This window comes from Eretmochelys imbricata, chromosome 4, assembly GCF_965152235.1.
Source record: "Eretmochelys imbricata isolate rEreImb1 chromosome 4, rEreImb1.hap1, whole genome shotgun sequence".
Taxonomy (NCBI): Eukaryota; Metazoa; Chordata; order Testudines; family Cheloniidae; genus Eretmochelys; species Eretmochelys imbricata.
In genome coordinates, this window is record NC_135575.1 from 95,109,761 (window position 1) to 95,125,134 (window position 15,374).

General features: G+C 38.1%; 2 protein-coding genes across 12 annotated transcripts in view; one reads left to right on the forward strand and one right to left on the reverse strand.

Moving 5' to 3' along the window:
- Positions 1-15,374, forward strand: part of LOC144264188 (uncharacterized) — a 67,351-nt gene that overhangs the window by 37,990 nt on the left and 13,987 nt on the right. The gene's annotated exons all lie outside the window — the stretch shown is intronic.
- Positions 5,209-15,374, reverse strand: part of SLAIN2 (SLAIN motif family member 2) — a 63,364-nt gene continuing 53,198 nt past the window's right edge. For 3 of the 4 annotated variants that reach the window (XM_077815673.1, XM_077815672.1, XM_077815674.1), the window contains 2 exons: positions 9,886-10,207; positions 5,209-8,039 (listed from right to left, as the gene is read on the reverse strand). In XM_077815673.1, the coding sequence (XP_077671799.1) occupies positions 7,973-8,039; positions 9,886-10,207 (389 nt within the window). In that variant the 3' untranslated portion in view covers positions 5,209-7,972. The remainder of the gene's footprint in view (positions 8,040-9,885; positions 10,208-15,374) is intronic. The other variant, XM_077815675.1, reaches the window with a different exon arrangement.

Genomic DNA, 15,374 nt, shown 5'->3' on the forward strand with positions numbered 1-15,374 from the left:
AAGTGGGAAACAACAGCTTGATTATATTTTTAGTCTGTTGTACTAAATAAAATGCAAAAAATTTTCCTCAATGTTTCTGCCTCATGCTTGCAAAAAGCATAAGCTGCAATTTGATAATATTTTTGTAACAAAACCACGCACGATAAGATGAGACGTTATAGAAACTTTTTACTTTGCATGTGTCCCCCACATCCTTGCATTTTTCACTGTTAGTGATATTTGCATTTTAAAAAGACTAGCTTCAAGAGAGGAAGAGATAACTGGAGAACTCAGTCATCTTTTGTTTGGTGTCACAATTAGTTGCTCTGTAAAGTCAATCCTGAAACTGTAAAGTCAGTCTCAGTATTGACTTTAGCTTCATGGCCCTGGTCTACACTAGGACTTTAGGTCGAATTTAGCAGCGTTAAGTCAATGTAAACCTGCACCTGTCCACACGATGAAGCCCTTTATTTCGAATTAAAGGGCTCTTAAAATCGATTTCCTTACTCCACCCCTGACAAGTGGATTAGCGCTTAAATCGGCCTTGCCGGGTCGAATTTGGGGTACTGTGGACACAATTCGACGGTATTGGCCTCCGGGAGCTATCCCAGAGTGCTCCATTGTGACTGCTCTGGACAGCACTCTCAACTCAGATGCACAATTGTCTGCCGTTGCTCTGATGGAGGGAGGGGCGACTGACAACACGGCTTACAGGGTTGGCTTACAGGGAGTTAAAATCAACAAAGGGGGTGGCTTTACATCAAGGAGTATTTCAGGCAGGACTTCACGGAGGGTTCCAATAAGAAATGGTGCACCTAAGTTATTGTTCTTATTGGAACAAGCAGGTTCGTCTGGCCTCTGATTGATACATGGCTAGATTTACCTCGCTGCACCTTCTCTGTGAGTGACTGCAGTGTGACCTAGAGGAATGAGTCCCCTAGACAGGGGGGGTGGGGGTTTGCAAATGAGTACAAAACAAATCTGGTCTATTTCTTGTTTTGATACACTCCATCTATCTTTTACATCTTTGCCTGGCAGCAGACGGTGCAGAAGGACTGCATGCCATCCACATCTCATAGCTGCCCGGCAGAAGATGGTACAATAGGACTGCTAGCCATCCTCATCTCTTGCCTGCCCGGCAGAAGATGGTACAAGAGGACTGCTAGCAATCCATATCGCCTACCTGCTTACCGTAAGATGGTTCAATAGGACTGACTGCAGGACTAAAGAGAATGACTTGATCAAGTCACTCCAAATTTAGTCCCTGCGACTATGTCTGCCCAGGCGCCCCTGATCGACCTCACAGAGGCGACCAGGAGCACCTTGGACATGGCAATGACGGCTATCAGTCCTACTGTACCATCTGCTGCCATAAGGCAAGTGGTTGCTGCTGGTTTGTAGCAATGCAGTACCACATTTGCCAGCACCCAGGAGAGATATGGTGACGGTTACCTGAGCGGGCTCCATGCTTGCCGTGGTATGGCGTCTGCACAGGTAACTCAAGAAAAAAGGCGCAAAACGATTATCTGCCCTTGCTTTCACGGAGGGAGGGAGGGAGGGAATGGGGGCCTGACGATATGTACCCAGAACCACCCGCGACAATGTTTTAGCCCCATCAGGCATTGGGATCTCAACCCAGAATTCCAATGGGCAGCGGAGACTGCAGGAACTGTGGGATAGCCACCCACAGTGCAACACTCCAGAAGTCAACGCTTGCCTTGGTACTGTGGAAGCACTCCGCCGAGTTAATGCACTTAGAGCATTTTCTGTGGGGACACGCACACTCAAATATATAAAACTGATTTCTAAAAAAACGGCTTCTATAAATTCAACCTAATTTCATAGTGTAGACATACCCATGGTAAGATGCAGGAACAGGTCAACTCTATGGAAAGCTAGACAGACACCTACTTTCATTGTGAAAAATGAGAAAGGGACAGTAAACATTTTAGAATGCCTTTACTGACGAGGAGGCAGAGGCGCGATCACAGGGATGGGATACATCCTCCTCCTTGCTGTTCAACTAAATAGCAGTACTCAGTTTTGGAGATAAGTGTAAATAAATGGCCAGTGTTTTTACTGGAAGCACAGAATTACCATGATTCCCCTCAAATAAGAGATTAACTTGTTTCTGTAGTTTTCGCTGTGTTTTTGTATTTCACCATGTAGTATCTAAATACTAGATTAAGGTAACCATGGCTAGTTTATATACATAAGTTACAGAACACAGACCAGATAAAAGTGGGAGAGGTATTCAATTACCTGTCCAGTTTTAACAAAGTCCTTGATTTTTATCTTTCAGTTTCTTAAATCTAGCATTGTACCCCACTAAGTATAAGGTGGGTGGTTGTTTTTTTGACAGCATGTTAAGATTTTTGGAAGCTGGTAGGTGTTAAACCAGCCTGATTCTACAGATAAAAATCCCCACCCCCCAAACTACCCAGTTTATAGGATGCTGTGTTAAAATTAGCAAGTGGGGAATGCTGTATGAGTTATCATCACTTCTTTACAATCCTCATATAACACTAAGAAGGAAGATCCAACATCAAGTGACTAAATGAGTTGAGGGGACACAATTAGACGGATAGGAAAATTATTCAGTGGAATGTGGCTAGAGTACTCCGAAGGGCTATAAAGAGTTTGTGCAGTTTAGTAACAAACTGTGGGCTATAAATCAGATATTAGGAGTGTAACATATAGAAGGTAGAGTCCAGCATCATAAACCCTTCCAATAGTTGGAAGACAGTACAACAGTTCTAAGTCACCATTTTAAACACAACTAGAAAAGTGTTGAGGGCAACCTAAATGAGCTGAGTTTTTGGTGTGATGCAGAAATTATGAATGATTTATCACACTTTTGTACAGTGCTGGAGAAAAGATGGAATATATAGGATTTTTCATATACTGATGCCAGAAACAAGGTAAAAAGATGGCATTATAAGGGAACTTGCATATACCCTGGGGTTCCTGTATTGCATAACTGCAGAATTTGTAACAAAATATACCCACAGTGCAGCAGAATTGTGATCCAGAACTCCCACTTTCATTTTTTAAAATTAAGTTTCTAGTTTTATGGTTGCAAATCTCTGAAATGTTGACTGGATTTATTCCCTGCATCTGCAAAGAGCCTGAAACAGCTCTGAGATGTAAATTGCTCCAGTCATGATACTCAGGGCGCTCTGGCTATGGTGGCTGTGCTGCGATGGAATTTGGCATTTTTCACCAGATACCACCCAATTCAGTATTTTTGCTCCAGAATGAGTATTTGCAAATGAGCTATCATTGTGAGTATGTTTAATTGTGGGTGAGATGCAAATGAAGGCTATTAACAGTATATCAGTAAATTAACTTTGCTGCAGAGTTTGGTCTTGTACTGTACATGGGGTTTTACGTATGCTCACCTGCACCAGAATGTATAACATGGAGAAAATTCCCAAACTCAGAAAGAAGCCTTAACTGTATGTTGAAGAGGGAGTCACAAATAGGTGGAGCAGAACAGAATAAAGTGGTTAATACATTAAAAAGGATTGTTTGGAACAAGCAGCAAAGATACAAATCAATGTACTTCCTGGGTTTATAAATGTTAGCTCCTGGCCAGTCTTCTCCTGGTGCATAAGGTTCCGTATGTTTAATGTAATTTGGACCTGGTTAACTAAAAAGTTATTGGCTTCCACAGCGTGGAAATTGGATACATCTTTTGCCAACCTGGACTATTCAAGGAAGTTCACTAGCTACAAGTTTTACTGCCAATTCAACAGTGAAAATTAAGGGCACACTATGTATTGAAGAACATAAGAATGGCCCTACTGGGTCAGACCAAAGGTCCATCTAGCCCAGTATCCTGTCTTTTGACAGTGGCCAGTGCCCACGAGGGAATGAACAGAACAGGTAATCACCAAGTGATCCATCCCATCGCTCATTCCCAGCTTCTGGCAAACAGCGGCTGGGGGATCACCATCCCTGCCCATCCTGGCTAATAGCCATTGATGGACCTATCCTCCATTAATTTATCTAGCTCTTTTTTGAACTCTTATGGTCTTGGCCTTCACAACATCCTCTGGCAAGGAGTTCCACAGGTTGACCATACATTGTGTGAAGAAATATTTCCTGTTGTTTCTTTTAAACCTGCTGCCTATTAATTTCATTTGGTGACCCCTAGTTCTTGTGTTATGCATAGTAGTAAACACTTCCTTATTTACTTTCTCTACACCAGTCATGGTTTTATAGACCTCAATCATATCTCCCCTTATCCATCTCTTTTCCAAGCTGAAAAGTCCCAGTCTTATTAATTTCTCCTCATACAGAAGCTGTTCCATACCCCTAATCATTTTTGTTGCCCTTTTTTGAACCTTTTCAAATTCCAGTATATCTTTTTTGAGATGGGGCGGCCACATCTGCACACAGTATTCAAGATGTGGGCGTACCATGGATTTATATGGAGGCAACATATTTTCTGTCCTATTATCTAGCCCTTTCTTAATTATTCCCAGCATTCTGTTCAGTTTTTTGACTGCCGCTATATATTGAGTGGATCTTTTCAGAGAACTATCTACAATGACTCCAAGATCTTTTTCTTGAGTAGTAACAGCTAATTTTAGACCCCATCATTTTATATGTATAGTTGGGATTATGCTTTCCAATGTGCATTACTTTGCATTTATCAACATTTAATTTCATCTGCCATTTTGTTGCCCCGTCGCCCCGTTAATTTTGTGAGATCCTTTTGTAGCTCTTTGCTGTCTGCTGAGGTCTTAACTATCCTTAGTAATTTTGTATCATCTGCAAATTTTGCCACCTCACTGTTTACCCCTTTTTCCAGATCATTTATCTGGACCTGCACGTGCACAATTCAGGCTGGATAAATATCTGAATCCAGTTTCATGTGATCTGAAAGGACAATGCATAAGGTCAAAAACAGAGGCCTTCACATTTAATAGAAGTCTAATTTCAATCTTCTGTACTAAAATGACAGATGAACAGGACTGGGGCCAAATATATAACTAATTAGACTCAATACATTAATTAAGAGAGCCAATAAGCAATAGGACTAGTTACTGAGCCACTGAAATCTAAAGTTAATTTTTAAGAAAGTAAACTATTAATCCCCAATTTTACAACCTGATTTCCAGAGTTTGGCAACTTCATACACTTCTAGAATGCTCTCGAGAGAGTTGAAACTTTCAAACAAATAGGTTTTATAGAAAAACGATCCACAAGAAAAGTGCTTTGTGGTAAGAATTATTTATATTTTTCCCATTTTTACATTTTTATTAACACAAAAACATTCAAACACAGAAAAATTAAATAACTTTGGAAGCAGAATTCAAGTCTTTCTGCCTACATACATATGACAATTCCAAGCTGTTGGCACAAAAAAAATCCACATTCATAAAACCCTTACTACTATATCAAACATAAATTAAGTAAATCATAGGCACTAGTTTATCAAATCCATATTTCCACACTTCCGCAATATATCTGAATCTCTAAACACAGAAAGATCTAGGATTTCCTGATATTGAGAAACTGGTACTGCACAAAGGCTTCCTAGTAAACAGACTGTCTCTTTTCAGGAAATTATTAGCTATATTTCTGTGGGAGTAGAACAGCAGATAAAAGGATGCTTATGTAACTTAAGCACAACATACCTTCAATAAGTGATGAAGGTAATTGCTGGAATTTAAAAAAATAAACAATGAACAATACTCTGATGCAGCCTTTATTTAAAAAATTAACCTGAATATCTTCATCTGAATTTTCTGATTTTCAAAACTAAAAAAAGTCAATTCAATATTTTCATAATAAAAATCACCAATTAAAATTCCTTCTCTTTTATTGAAGACTGCAGCATTGCTTTGTAACATTTTAAACAAATGTTTGGGCTTTGTTAGTGAGGCTGGTTAGTTTTGATCCAATCTTCTGTTCCTCATACTAGTTACATGAGATACCACTAACGGAATACGTTTTCTATGCCAGCAAATGACTGAAGGCTAGATCAGTAGCATGTACTGGTCGAATAGTGCAAGGTAGCTCTTTTATAACCCCTGCTGCAGTTTTCCTGCTGAATTACAGTATATTTGATGCCCTGACTTCAGAGGGTAGTCACACTTGAGAGATCTTAGTCACCATGGTATGAAGTCTTTTCATTATTGATACAAGTTGTGCTTGCAGCTGCTTGAGTAGTTACAGTTACAGTCTAGTCCCTAAAATTTTCTGTTTGGCTTTTCCCATCTCAAGTAGTGTTGCATGGCTTTTCATCCAGTAATGTTAACACTGGCTCCAAAGTCCAGAGTTCTCTGGAATTCCAGGATCAATTATCCTCTTAGTGGTGGGAGTCAAAATGCACTTACACTTCAAAGTGCTGGTACTAATGGGGTTAAAAGCTACCTACCATCCAATCCAATGTAAAGCTTTTAGTGTTCTCCAGTCATTGTACAAAAGATACCATCACGTTAGCCATTGCTGCAAACTACACATCCAGAAATCTTGTACTGAAAAATTCTACACGCAAAAAACAGTACTCCCTGTTTAACTGACCCTCCCAACACATTTTTAGTTTTAAACCTTTATATTACAAATCTTCGAAAATAGAACAGAAAAAGCAGTCTGTATGTTAATTGTAAGAAAGAATTTTTCCACTGAGTAAAATGTTAGCAAGATTGCTAATAGGTGAAAACAATGTAAATGTCAATAGGTAAGTCTGAGAGCCACTAGAGGAATTTAATAGTTTGTAAACATATGTAGCAGATTTCATACTCTGTCACCAAACAAGGTAAGATACAGATATGTAAGGCAAAGTACATAGTTAAAACACTAACATGGGCAATATCATCTGCAAAAATATTTACAATTTAAAATAAACCAATTTAAGAAATGGATAAAAGTAAAAAGTAGGATACAGAAAACTCCCTCATACCATGAAATATTACTTAAATGAATATCATTTGGCATCAACAATACAACTCATTTCCTTACAATTTGTATGTTACAAGTGCATAGTTGTCTTTCCTTCTCATTAACTATTAGCATATACAGTTGTGTTCCAGGCTATAAGCATTGTGGTGTGATGATATCAGAACAAATGGATACTACTAGCTGCTCTTTCCTTTTTAAGGAAACCTGCTATAAAAAAGGTTTCCCTAAATAGTGAGCAGTGTGCTAAAAGTGTGGTACTATAGCAAAGGCCATCTTTCCTGAGCCAGGAACTATAAGGTTTAGAAAGATTGTACAACTGATACTAAGCCCTTTTGGCAATCAAAATATAAGAGCACATAAAACCGATATGTCAAACAAACAAAAAGGATGCAACCTACAGTATCTGAATGTGTGTATGTCTGCTACATCCAAACCTTTAATGATAAAACAATGCCATTACTACTATTTACCAACTCTAGGATACCTCCAGAGAGAACTGCTGGATTCTTTCTGAAGGATATATGTACCACTTTTTCCAACCAGAACCTTCTACAATTGTTTTAAGCAGGTGTTTCATTAGCACTATAGTGATCCGCAATCAGAATGTTGGCTCTGATTAACATGCTAATGTTTAAATAGTACATATTCATCAATGAATCATTCTGCCGAATTAAATGCCTCAATATGAAGTTTTGAACAATTGGAGTTTTCTATTTTACTTGCTGTTTTTCAAGATGGGCATTTCTTTGGCATTTGTTAGGTTTTTTGTCCAAACATTGGCCATTGTCATAAATGCTCAAATTGACAATTTTTAGCAAGCAAGAAAAAAAACCAAAAAACCCTAGAAATGATAGTGATTCCATGTAAAAGTGATTGTATGATCACCAAATATATGATGTTAAATGTCATTAAAGTGCTGCTTTAAAATCTCTGCCAGTTTGTGCTAATTAAAGACAGAGGTCTGGGATTTTACAAATCCTGAAAGTCACATCTGAACAGTCTGCATATCAAGCTGTCTTTTAGCTTGGTGAAGGAGTGTCCATTAACTATTGAACTTTGCATTTTTAAGCTTTGCAGTTCAGTAGCAGCCATCTTTCCAACTCTCGTCTTTCATGTTGCCATAGCTTTTAGGAGCCGGTAACGATCTAAAATAAAATGAGATTTATTTCAGTTTGGTTTGTACTTCATTTGTTCAAGCTTCAAATCATTAACATACATGAACTTAACATAAGAGTAGAATTCTCTTTTCTTGAAAACTAAACTACGTGCTTTAATCATTTTGTTTCAGAAGCATCATTGTATTACATTGCACTTAAAAAAATAAATACTAAGTTCAAGGTTTAACATTTTATATTTTGACAACTTACATTTTTAATATAGGGTTCAGAGTAGCAGCCGTGTTAGTCTGTATTTGCAAAATGGAAAGGAGGACTCGTGGCACCTTAGAGACTGAGCTGCCACGAGTCCTCCTTTTGTTTTTAATACAGCGTTCAGTCACGTGTAAATGGTTAAATGTAGAGAACTTCATAAAACTACACACTGTGGAACTTTGAATCTGATCTGATGACGTGCATCTGTTTTACAGTAAAGCAGGCAAAACCTTATTGATGAAAGGACAACTCCATCCATTTTGTTCAGCCCAGTAATACAAAATTTCAAAAATAAAATCACCTTCTCACCATAAAAACACTAAAATAATTTTAAAGTGTAGATACAATAAACATTTGATTAGGTAAGGGGGATGGACATCTTGCTGTAAAGTGAGATCAGTTATGCAATAGTGACTGAGCCATTAAGAAGAGACTGTTAAGACTAGTATTAAGAGTTTGCAGTCAGAAATAAGGCAGCCTTTTATTACGTTTTAAGATTGTTAAATAAATACTGAAGACAGACTAACACAGTCTGACTCTTCACTTCCATTGTACCCAGTAGCAGAAATGTATTTTCAGCAAGACAGGTAATCAAATTATTTTCTAACACACATGTGAGGAGACCTGTGCACCCTGACCACAGATTTTAGAAATAAGCAAAAACAGCTGAGGTGTGTTCCTCTTCCTAAATATCTAAATCACTACAGCATTTCACTTAAGGCAGTGTGGCCTGTTGGGGAGGACAATGGACTTACAAGTCGAGATCTCAGTTCTTGGTTCCAATTCTGCCACTGACCTTTGTGAAAACTTGGGCAATTACTTCCTCTTTGTACGTGAGGTTTCCTCTGTTTGTATAGCACTTTGAGAGGATTTAAGAAAAGCTCCATAAAAGAGCCAAGTATTAATAAAATCTGCATAGATTGCCCATTCCTTTTAAGGGCTCGATAGTTGATAACTTGGAACTGACTACAAGTCTCTGAACACATTGTTTCTATTCAAACAATTAACTACGATTGGCATCTGAATTTACATAATAGTAAACAGAACTGCACATTCACTGCAGAATAAAAAACAGGTTTAAGGACTGAACTACTTTACGAGCATCATTATGGACATCTTAATGTATTTCACATGATTTATTTGAATTGTTTAGCAGATGAAAATTTTTTGTTTAGCAGAATGCACCAAAAGATCTATCTTCTAAACTTGAACACTGCTTTTGAATTTACCTTTTACTTCTTTACTCATTTCTGAAAGTAACTGTCTAGTGGAAGTACCTTTAATGTGTCGGTCTGTCTGTGTGGATAAATACTCACTTTTAAAATTAAAGAACTTCAGTTCTAAACTACATTCAGTAATACAATCCAAGTATACTATCAGCTTTACATCTGATACAAGCTCTTTTTGCAGGGGTGGAAGGGAGTATCATTTATTATGACAGGAGAATGGGCTATGCAGAATTTAGTACAGTAGGCCTGGGTTATCTTTATATGTTCCCATTCTTTTTTAAAGTTAATAGTTACTCTAGCCTTCTGTAGTAATGTACAAGATACAAAAATAGAGTTAAGGAAAGTGTTAGTTTCTGAATACAGAACTTAAAATCCTCCCTCAGATTACTCACCTGCGAACAGGCTGTGCAAGTTTGCTGCGAGGCACTGGTATGCCCCCAGCAGAAGGGGCACTTGGTCTAGGCAAGCCACTCCTCACCCCTGTTGTCCCTGCTGGTCTGGTAAGAGTAGTACTATTGATACTGCTGGCAGGGCTTGGAGAGCCTGAATTCTGAGCTGCAAGAGGCCCTGGTGAAGAACTGCTGTGTGTCAGTTGTGTAGCTTCTGGAGGAGCAGCAGCAGAACCAGGTCCATGGTTACTAAATGCTTTCACTGGCTGTCGGAGAGCCAGAGGTGATGGTGCCGCAGGGGAGCGGAATTTACTTGGAGATGGTACTGGAAAATGACATACACAAAACAATCGATCACTGTCACTAGAAGTAATCTTGAGTTATGGCTATGAGTGACAGTTTAATAAAAGGGAATGCAAATTTTCACGTGGAAAAGGTAGATACAACAAAATAGTACATGTATTGGAATGTAGCCAATAAAACAGCATGGAGAAGGGGAGGTCAGATAACCTGCTAGTATCAAGTAATTGCTGCAATTTTTAGAAATTGTAGAATTATAGCAATGTAGACTTGGACAGGGCCTCAAGAGGTCATCTAGTTCGGTGGTTCTTAACCAGGGGTCCAGTGCCCACGAGCAAGTTTCAGGGGGTCCGCCAAGCAGGGCCGGCATTAGACTTGCTGGGGCCCAGGGCAGAAAGCTGAAGCCTGAGTTACTTAGCTTCACAGGGCCCCCTGTGGCATGGGACCCCGGGCAATTGCCCTGCTTTCTATCCCCTAACACTGGCCCTGGCTTTTATATGGAGAAACACAGTTGTCATGGCACAGTCAGGATGTGGAATTTTTATAGTATGTTGGGGGGGGCCTCAGAAAGAAAAGGGTTGAGAATTCCTGGCTCTAGTTCATCTCCTCATGCTGAGGAAGCATTAAGTATATACAGACCATCCACGACAGATGCTTGTCTAACTTGTTCTGAAGCTGCTACACAGATAGGCATTCCAAGCCTTCCCCTAGGTAACTGTTCCAGTGCTTTACTATCCTTATACTTTGGTAATTTTTTCTAATATCCAACCTACATTTTCCTTCCTGCAACCTAAGCCAATTAATACTTCTACCTTAATACCTTCTATATTTGAAGACTTGTCCCCCCTCAGTCTTCTCTTCTCTAGACTAAACATGACCAATTCTTTTAAGCTGTCCTCATTGGTTAGGTTTTTCCAAACCTCAATTTTTGTTGCTGTCCTCCAGAGTCTCCTCTAATTAGTTCATATCTTTCTTAAAGTGTGGTGCCCAAAAGTGGACAGAGATTGCCAAGTAAAGCAGAACAATCACCACCTATGTCTTACAAATGACACTTTTGTTAACACATTCCAGAATGATACTTCCTTTTTTTTTTGGTAACATCATATGGTTGACTTATTCAATTTGTGATCCACTATCCTTTTCTGCAATACTGCTGCCTAGTCAGTTATTTCAGTTCTTTATTTGCATTTGATTTTTCCTTCCAAAGTGTAGTACTTAAAGATCTTGACATCTCAGGCCTGTAACTCCACTCACCTTATGTGAACAATTTTTATTTTGGATTCATGAACAAGACTGTTCTCTTTATCAATCACGGTAAACGCCAAGAAAGATTTTGTACCTGAGTTATGTTAGTTTTGCAAGAGTATTCTGTTCAAAACAATATCTAAAATAGAAGTATCTGTTAAGAATAAATTTATGACAACTCTCAGTTGCTTCAGATTTGTTTAAATGGAAGTGTTGCACTCCTCAGTGAGAAAGTTTTAAAAAAGCACATTGCTAAATGGAAGTTCTGAAGATACTAGGTTGCTGTACTATTGCTGAGGTTAGTTACACATGCATTTCTAATTCTGTATACTGATTTTGATGCAATGAGACTTTGCTAAAGAAAAATCTAAGGATCCTAAAGGTTACTCTTAAGCCTTGCCTCTTAACTTAGTCCGTTAACCACAGGTAAAGACCAAGCATACTGATTTGATAATGTTAAAGTCTGAGCTACCATAAACATAAGAACATGAGCCTAAAAGCAAATATACTAGAGTATTTAGTAAAGTACAGATAGAAAACTATGATTAACAGCCTTCCTCCCAACAAGATATTTATCAAACTTTTCCTGGGAAAATCTGCAAGCCAAGGAAGCCCCATTTGCAGTTTGTTTCACTTAATCATTTAGACATGCAATACTTTTATGCCTTACTTCTCTTGGTGTTCAAGAAGCTACATAAAGTTTACACACAGTGGCTTGGTCTAAACAAACTCATGTTGGCATAGTTACGTTGGTGAGGGGTATGAAAACCCCCAGTGCAGGAACAGCTATGCCAGCAGAAGAGTGCTTCTGTTAACATAGCTAACAACGTTGGGAGATGGTGTCCCTTCTGTCAGTAGTCTATACTAAGTGGCTATGCCAGCATAGTGTAGACAGTATTAACATCTGTTAACTTGCTTTTCTGATATGGGTTAAAAAGGGAGCATTCTCCCTGAAACTTCTAGTATAATGGGAGTTACCCTAACAAGAGTTCCCTTGTGCATCATATGACACTAAATAGCATGTTGCTGACATTTAGCAATACATTTTTGTCATCTGCCTTATCGATAGAAAGATCCTGACTAAAGGATATTTAAATTACCAAGGTCACCAATGCATGTAAATCATTCTTAGTAGTGCATTAGTGTGCCACCTGTACAATACATCTTCAACGTCAGTCTCCAAATAAAATATTAAAAGCTATTAATAATACAGTCTAGTTTTTATTAAGCCTTAATACTGTTTAAAAAAGTAAAACAGAATATTTGAACCAAATCTATTTTCTTGTGATCTTAATAGAATTCCACTAGCCTTAAAACTAGCTTATCATCACCTTTTTAGGTGGATTCAGTGATAAAGCAGACATAGGAAATTAACAGATTAAATTTATTCAGAAAAATACAACAGTAAAATGAGTGTTCAAGAAGTGAATGTAGCTGTTGTGAATTTGGTGTTCCACAAGTGAATACACTATGCCAATTTGTCATCATTTGTATCCACTGGAGGTCACAATCAGGGTTGGATCCCCATTGTGATACAGATGCAGTACAAACTTGAAGGAGATAGTTCCTACCCCACAGAGTTTATTAATCTCTCTTTTAGGCAACACTTGACAATTCAAACAAAGGAGGTAAAGCAGAGGGAGGGAACAACTAAAATAATAATAGGGGCATATGGTTGCAAATTAGTTAGATACACAATCAGTAGGTTGCAAGTTGCTGCTTATGAACTATATTTAATACAATATTATATGCACACAAAAATATGATCTCCATATTTCCACCAGCCTCCAGATTGGCCATTTTCCATAGACATCATAGCAGAAGTGGGTCTTGAGGAGGGATCTGAAGCAGTGGATAGTGGCTCTCTCAATAAGGAAGGGGTAGCGGGGAATAAAGCATGAAGCTGCTTATGCAAGAAACTGACAAATAAGTGGTGGAGCCTAGCATCATTAGACATGGACAATGCAATAAGCTACAAGAGCAGATAAACAGAGGAGGTGCTACATCATCATGTACAGCCTTAAAGGCAAGGAACAAATTATAACTGATCAGTGGAGAAGAAGAAACCAGAAGAGGGATTCAAAGGGGAAAAAAAAAAGAGTGCTGTGGCCAGAATGACTTGACAGGAAGATTATTTTAGCAGCAACAGTCTGCATGGACCCAAGAAGGGGCACAAATCTGCAGGACTGGGTTTTAACTAATAAAGATTTCTATTTTTTAAAGATGCAATACTGCTAGTAACTTAAGGGTGTTTACTGAAATTGCAAAAGGTCTAAGTCATGCAATAGTTTAAACATAAAATGTTCCTACAGTCTTTGATAGATCTCATCCAGTTGTAGAACACATATATGACATCACATTCATCACCTTGACTACACGGTTTTAAACCAGCCAAGGATCATTGCTCTTACATCACACTAAATGGCCTTTAGTTTTGGTTTGTTATGATGTTTGAGGTACTCTCTTGCAGGCACAAAAGGAAGAGGGTTTCTAGGCAAAATATGGGACTTGTAAAGTAGTAACATTCTTAAGAATATGACATAATTAGAGATAGTTTGCAAGTTTCCAGTAGAGATATGTAGCCAATAAAATAATGTAAACCTCCCAATTCTCCAAAGACAAGTTTTCTTCTGAACTACAATATTATGAATAGGCTTCCAGTCTGAGGTATGAATTCATAAAATACTTCAGTCACCACAACACTACACTGTCCACTTATTTTTAACAGTTGTATTTGTTTTGAGAGACAGAAGTTCTTAACAAGGCAAAGCACTTGGTTTAAATAATTCATTCTTTGATTAACTCCAAACCACAGCCAGCATGACATACCGGTAATTATTGGCAGATGGCCTAATAATTCTGTTCCATGTAGCAAAAGTACTTTGCCTAGAGAACACTTTTGAACATTGTTCAAAAAAGGTCAGTTTGGCATCTTTAGAATAGAAAGGAGACTTACCTGTAAGCAGAGTTCCCTGAAGAACAAAGGAATAAACTCTTGGATTAATGAATAAGGCTTGCTTGTTCTACAATGGTGGGGCATATACAATTCAAGTGCTATATATACACACACACCACTAACACAAGCAGTTAAACTGAACAAAAGAAGAAAGTGTTTGAGAACTCTACTTACAAATAAGTAACTTCATTCCTCTAAAAAAATATGATTAGAACTTCTAACTACAGCACAAGGATGAAGCCACTCCAGTCTGGGAGTAAGGAGACATACTTTTAATTCCAGCTCTGCCAGAGGCTTTTTGTATGACATTAGACAAGTCACTTAGTTTGGGATTCAGTTTCTCCTTCCATAAAATGGGGATAATTACCTATCTCACCGGGATATTGTGAGGCTAAAATTGTTTAAGTCATGCTGAAGTCAAATGAAAGACACTCAGTGTTATATACACTCCAGAAAATTGAATCTAGTCCATAAAGGTAAAGATCAATATATCATAAGAATCTGATGGGAAGAGATTCTGATCAGCATGAAAGAACAGAGTGTGTCACCTAGTTAGAATAGGAACAGTCAGGAACCTGGGTTCTGACAGTCACTGGCTTGCTATGGGATCTTGAACAAGTTGTATAAACTACTTCAGTTTAACTGTTAAATACAATTTCTTGGCTATTTCACAGGGGTGTTGATTTTATTCTCTATAATGCACTGAGATCAACCTTGCACAAAGAGGTATTACAGTTATGTTATGCACTTTGAAATAACAGACTGTCCTTTTAAGACCTCTGAAGTACAGACAATCAGAAAAGTGATTTAAAAAAAGTGCCATTGTCAGTAAATGTTTCTCTAAACAAAAAAATAAGCTCACGGTTGTAATGATTGTTCTGGTTCTGATATTTACATGACAATGATTTATACACCTGTTAAAACTTCCTAAATAGTTATTAAAATAAGTGACATTCTGGGAGGAGAAAGCTACTCACCTTGTGCAGTAATG